At 58.5% G+C, this 6,370-nt stretch overlaps 1 protein-coding gene across 1 annotated transcript in view; it reads left to right on the top strand.

Moving 5' to 3' along the window:
- The window catches only part of NDUFA11 (NADH dehydrogenase (ubiquinone) 1 alpha subcomplex, 11, 14.7kDa), a 7,156-nt gene extending 4,898 nt beyond the window's left edge, over positions 1-2,258 (top strand). The window contains exons 3-4 of the mRNA XM_005884392.2: positions 98-220; positions 2,079-2,258. Of these exons, the coding sequence (XP_005884454.1) occupies positions 98-220; positions 2,079-2,191 (236 nt within the window). The 3' untranslated portion in view covers positions 2,192-2,258. The remainder of the gene's footprint in view (positions 1-97; positions 221-2,078) is intronic.
- Positions 2,259-6,370: the final 4,112 nt, after the last annotated feature.

Raw genomic sequence — 6,370 nt, 5'->3', positions numbered from 1 at the left:
TCTTACTTCTCCTCAGTGTCCCCTCTGGCACTGGCCTGGCAGTCCTGCCCCTCCAGGCCCCTGACTCAGTGCCCGCCCCTTCCTATCTGCCCCACAGCTGCCATTGGTGCTGTATTTGGCATTGCCTCCTGCGTCAGTGCCCAGGTTCGACAGAAGCCCGACGACCCCCTGAACTACTTCATTGGAGGCTGCGCTGGAGGCCTGACCCTGGGAGCACGCAGTGAGTGAGCTCCCCAACCCTGCCCTCCACTGAGCCTCCTCCCTCTGCGTTCCATCCCTGACCGGGGACCAGGCAGGGCTGGCTGTGTAGAGGAGGGGGCAGTCGCCATGAAAGCTCCCAGTGCTCTAGTCACCAGCCAGTTCAATAATAGTAACACCTGCTGCTGCTTAAGCACCTACTGTATCCCACCTCACCAAGTGCTTCCCTCCTCCCTTTCTGCCCCTTGCTCATTCTGCTGCAGCCATACAGCCTCCTCCGTGTTCCTCCAACACGCCAGGCACCGTCCTGCCCCAGGGCCTTTGCACAGGCTATTCTCTCCTTGAATGTCCTTCCTCCAGAGGTCAGCATAGCTCTCTCTCTCTCACCAACTTCTCTGTGTATGATCTCAGACCCCTACTACCCTCAGTCCATATTTCACTCCTTGGTTGCGCTTTGTCAGAGAATCTGAGGTCACTGCCTGTTTCCGCCACCAGCCTATAAGCACGAAGAAGGTGGTGCTGGTTCTTGACTACATCCCCATTTTACAGATGTAAGGACTAAGGCTCAGGGAGGGGGCTGAGGTGGCCTGAGGTCACCTGGGATCCAGCACAGCATGCCTCCCTGGTGGATGGGGTCTAGCCCAGGCCAGCCTGGCATGGTGGAGCCCCCTGAACGCAGCACGGCCCACACACAGCCCAACTCCAAATTCCTGGGCATTGGAGCAGAGAGCCCCAGGTGGCCTGCCCCAGAGCCTTGTCCCCATCTGACAGGTGGGTGACAGGCCACTGGGAGCCTGCAGGGCAGGGGCCCCTGGCAGCAACAAGAGGAGACTTGAGATCCTCACCGGCCGCCACCTGTCAGGCACAGTGATTTAGGCAGCCCCAGAGCACTGGCCGCCTCGGCCCCCACAGCCCCAGAGGCCACACGAAGATCAACTGCCCTGGCCCAGCAGGCTGGGAGTGTCAGTGGAAGGTGCCAGCCAGCAGAGAGGAAGGGCACCACAGAGGGGGAAGCCCACACTATCCTGCTTTTGCCTTTATTTTTTAAAAAAATATATTTTAATGATTTTTTTACAGAGAGGAAGGGAGAGGGATAGAGAATTAGAAACATCGATGAGAGAGAAACATCGAGCTGCCTCCTCCTTCACACTCCCCACTGGGGATGTGCCCGCAACCATAGTACATGCCCTTGACCGGAATCGAACCTGAGACCCTTCCGTCCGCAGGCCAGTGCTCTATCCACTGAGCCAAGCCGGTTAGGGCATTTTTTAAAAATATATTTGTATTAATTTTAGAAGGAAGGGAGAGGGAGAGAGAGAAACATCAGTGATGAGAGAGAATCATTGGTGGGCTGCCTCCTGCACACCCCCTACTGGGGATTGAGCCCACAACCCAGACATGTGCCCTGACCAGGAATCGAACTATGACTTCCTGGTTCATAGGTCGACTCTCAAGCACTGAGCCACCTGGGCTGAGCCTGCCTTTGCTTTGAGACCTTGGGTGAGGTCTGGGTTTGGCATGCGCCCCCAAGCCTGTGAAGGGGTGTGAGCCCCACACAGAGCAAGCAGAACCCCATCCTTGGCGGCAGCTTTCAGACCATCGGTTGCAATCTGCTCCTTGGTTCACAAACCACGGGGTAGACAGGGAGCCTGGTACCGGTACTCAAGATGTCCCCAGTGCGACATCTGCCCAGCAACCCCTGCCCTTGCCCCTCCTGTATCTTGACAGCTTGTATTCCTGCCTCTCTCTCTGCCTCAGTTTTCACACACACCTTCAAAGTCAGAGGGTTAAGTGACTTAATCCCTCAAGGGAGGAATTCCTGCCAGGGTGGGCATGGGCAGGCCCCACAGTCCCTGACACCACCCTCTCCACCCTCGCAGCTCACAGCTACGGGATCGGCGCTGCATCCTGCGTGTACATGGGCATAGCGGCCGCCTTGGTCAAGATGGGCCAGCTGGAGGGCTGGGAGATGTTCCCAGAGCCCAAGGTGTGAGTCCCACCACCTCCCTCAACCGTGAGCAGATGGAAATGCCCCTAAAATTAAATTTGATGTATATTTGTGTGTGTGTCTTCCTTTTCTCCTCCCCTGCTCTCCGGGGTGAGAGTGACAGGCCAGCGCCAGCTAGGGAGCCTTGGGGTGGATTTGGGAGGAAGCAGGATGGGAGCAGGAGATGAGGCACCTGGATTTGTTCCCCACTGAGCCAGAGGCACCAACTGGCCTTGAAGCAGGGAGCGGGTGTCGGGGGGCAGGAACCTGTGAGTGGGAGCTGGGACAGCCGCCCACAGCCCTTCCTGCTGCTCCCCTGCAGGTCACAGACCATCCTCTGTCTGGGCCTCCCCCCAAAGCCAACAGCATGCGGAAAACACGCCCACGGCCCACGCACAGCCCGACTCCAAATTCCTGGGCATTGGAGCAGAGAGCCCCAGATGGCCTGCCCCAGAGCCTTGTCCCCATCTGACAGGTGGGTGACAGGCCACTGGGAGCCTGCAGGGCAGGGGCCCCTGGCAGCAACAAGAGGAGACTTGAGATCCTCACCGGCCGCCACCTGTCAGGCACAGTGATTTAGGCAGCCCCAGAACACTGGCCGCCTCGGCCCCCAGACTTTGCAGAACTGGCTCGGTGCTTCCTGGCAGCTGGAGAGGAAGGCCTGGCTTGCTCCAGCACGCTGAGATGGGTCATAAATTAGGGCCCTCCAGTCCCCCCTGGCAGGGTTGTGCCCTGGCGGGGTCTGGGCTCTGCAAGTTGCCTTGGGGGCAGCAGGAGCAGGCCAGGCTGGTTGCAGCCCTCGTGCACCCTCCTCACTGGGGCCCTCCCTATATCCCTTCTTTCTCTCACGTCCACCCCCGGGGCCTAGACATGGTTGAAAGCCAAACTTGGAGCCTTGCTTTCCTCTTCTGTCCAGCCCAGGTAATAACTCAGCCGGGTGTTGATCGGCTAAAATTAAACCTCTGCAGAGCACAGTCCGGGCACTGCTGCTGTCAGCCACTGGCCTGTCACTGCTCATTTTTTATTGCCCCAGTATAGCCACTCCAGGTCTCTTCTGGCCCTGCCCCCTCAGCCTCCCCACCCCCCATGATGAGGGACCCCTGCCAGGAGCGCCCTCCCTGGAGTGGGCACCAGCATCCTGAGCCTGGACTTGGGTTCCCTGAGAAAGGATGGAGACACCCCACCCCACCCATGGGCTAAGAGGGGAGGGGCCCAGATGCCTGGTTGAGCCCTGAGGGTGCTGGGCTTCCAGCCCTGCCTTCTAGTTCCAACACTTGGTTCTTTCCTGGCTCCACCCTCAGTTTTCCCATCTGGCAAGTGGGGTGTAACCGGGGCCCTCAAGATATTCAGTGAGGAGGGAAATGACTGTACCCCGGGGGTAAGCTCCCTTCCCACACCCTCTGGGGGACAGGCCCCTCTGCTCCTGCACCAGCCCGGTCTGTTCCTTCAGTGGCCGGCAGGGGGCGGAGCTCACCATGCTCAGCTGGATGGCTGGCCGCTCCAAAGTCTCTGGCCCTGTGGTGTCCACATTCTGTCCCTGCCTCCCTGTCCACTTCCTCTTCCCATTCATCCTGCCCAAGTAAGCAGGGGTGACAAAGTCTAAGAATTGGTACCACAGACCCAGACCCGTTGCATGGAGGACCCTGAGGGCTGGAGCAGGGAGATGCCTATTCATGGACCTGTACCAGATCCGCCTGCACCTCCCTCCTGCACACCCTTCCTCAGCCTCCCCACTACTTCTCCGTGAAGCCCAAGCCCCGTGCCTGTTCACAGCCAGCCAGCCTCTTCCCAGCCTTGGTTTCCCCTCTAGACATCTCAGGCCAGGGACTGTGCTCACCACCCACCCAGCCCTCTGGTGGGCCGGCCGCCAGTGTTGAAGCAGACCTGCCAGGCCCCCCAGAATAGGCCAGGAGGGAGCAGCTGCTTGCTGGCTCCAGGGAGCCCCCAAACCCAGGCCCCCTTGCTCATAAACATTTACTAGGCTGTGAGGGGTTGACATCATCCCCGCCCCACACACAGGCCCCAGGCCCCCCACCCCTCTGCCTGGAACCCCACCTCCTGCCCTAGCAGCCCCTGCCTGGGGCAGTGGAGGACCTTTTCCCAAGCTCCCCCACCCCCAGGTGAGGGCAAACAGGTCTTTCCAGATGTGCATGAGGGGAAGGGCATGGGGCAGAGAGCATGGCAAGACCCTGGGGGAGAGCACAGCAGGGAGCCATAGGGCCTTCCCTGCCCTCCCGCAGGCACTCCCTGAGGGCCATGGCCCTGACACACTTCCCAGTGGGCCAAGCCTACAAGGACTGCTCAGCCAGGGGGCCTCTGAGCCCTCAACCCAAGAAAACGTATGCGATCCAAGTAAGACTAAAAGAGAAACCCTGGAGCCTTTCCCACCTGCCAGCTATTCATATTAGTCCTGCTTTACAGACAGGAAACGGAGGCCCAGAGGTGACAGGGCTGAGCTCACAGCGGCACACGGAGTTGTTCTGTTATTATTAGCTACTGTTGGGACAACACATAAAATGTCTCTTGTCTCTCAAAGACCTTCCAAGTGGGAGTGGTCATCGTGACTGGAACAAAAGCAGCCCAATGGGACCAGGGGATCTCAAAGGCAAAAGTATGCCCCACAAACATCTTTACAAAGTTCTGTTGGATGTAGGCTGGGGCGCCTGTTGGTCCAGTGGGGACACACGAGGCTATCAAGATGGCCCCTTGGGGCTGGGGTTTGCCCCTGCTTCCCTGGGCCCAGGCCCCACCATCACTCACCTGCCCCCAGGTCTGGCTCCAACCCTTACCCCCTCCAAGCCCCCCAGTCCATTCTCCCCTCAGCAGTCACCAGAGAGAGTGCCTGTGAGCACCCCAGTCAGATCCTGCCCCTCCTCTGCCCACAGCCCTCCAGGGCTCTCACCTTCCTGGGGTACAAGCCTAAGTTCTCCTCACAGCCCACAAGGCCCTGCACAACCTGCCCCTGTCCCTTTCCTGCCCTCACCTCCCTCTCTCCCCCCTCACTCACTCTGCTCCAGCCACACAGGCCTCACTGTTCCTCCAACACCCCAGACACAGTTCTGCCCCAGGACCTTTGCATTTGCCATGCCCTCTGTCTGGACTGCTATTCCCCCCAGAAGTCCCCACAGCTCTTCCCCTCACCTCCTTCAGTCTTCAGCTTGAATGTCACCCCATTGAGGCCTTCCTGACACCCCATCACATGCCCTCCCACCTGGCCAGCAGGGCACCACATCCCCTGTGCCCTCTTCCACTTTTGCCCATAGACTTACCAGCTTCTAAATCCCATGTTGCCATCACGGGTATTGTTTAGTGGGAGGTGGGTCTCCTTGAGGTCTGGGACATATCCTGGCTGCCACCCATGGTCAGCAGCCAGCCAAGAAACACAACAGGGCTCCATAAATGTGGCCCAGCCCTGTTTCCTGGGTGCCAGCTCTGGGCATGGTTCCCCTCACTCCATCCCATTAGATGATGGCTGCATGGAGGGGGCAGAGAGAAACCATCCATACTCGAGTCTCCAAGACAAGAGTTGGAATTGACCTACACGTGCTTACTGAGCACCTATCTGTGCCAGGCATTGTCTCAAGCCTGGGGTCGGATCAGCCAACAAGGTCCCTGCGTTCCCACCTTCCCAGAGCTCAAAGTCTAGTCTGGAGGGAGAAATAGTAAAACAGGCAGTAAAAAAAAAAAAAAAAAAAAAGCAAACATGTAAATGGGCATGAACTGTGCTCAAGAGAGAGAAAACCAAGGTGGCATGAAAGACACAGGTGAGCCCTGGCGTGACTTGGTGGTTAAGAGCGTTGTCCCAATACACCAAGGTTGCAGGTTCGATCCCCTGCCAGTCAGGGCACATGCAAGAATCAACCAATGAATGTATAAGTGGAATAACAAGTTGATGTTTCTCTCTCTCTGAAATCAATCAAATATATATAAAGACACAAGTGAGGAGGTGAGGTTGTTCTTAGCTGGGGCGGGGTGGCCGGGGAGGGACCAGAAGAAGCCAGTCTCAGGTTACTTTGGAGGAAGGGTGTTCCAGGCAGCGGGAACAGAGTGCAAAGGCCTTGGGGCCGGAACAGTGGGCTAAACACGGCCCCCAGCCTCCCCACCCCCCACAGCTAGGAGGCCATGCGGTGGTGGGTGGTGGGTGGCGGGTAGCAGGTGGCGGGTGGCGGGTGGTAGGTGGTGGGT

This window comes from Myotis brandtii, unplaced genomic scaffold (genome assembly GCF_000412655.1).
Source record: "Myotis brandtii unplaced genomic scaffold, ASM41265v1 scaffold827, whole genome shotgun sequence".
Lineage (NCBI taxonomy): Eukaryota > Metazoa > Chordata > Mammalia > Chiroptera > Vespertilionidae > Myotis > Myotis brandtii.
Note: the sequence above shows the minus strand (reverse complement) of the source record. Positions and strands in the feature narration are given on the sequence as shown.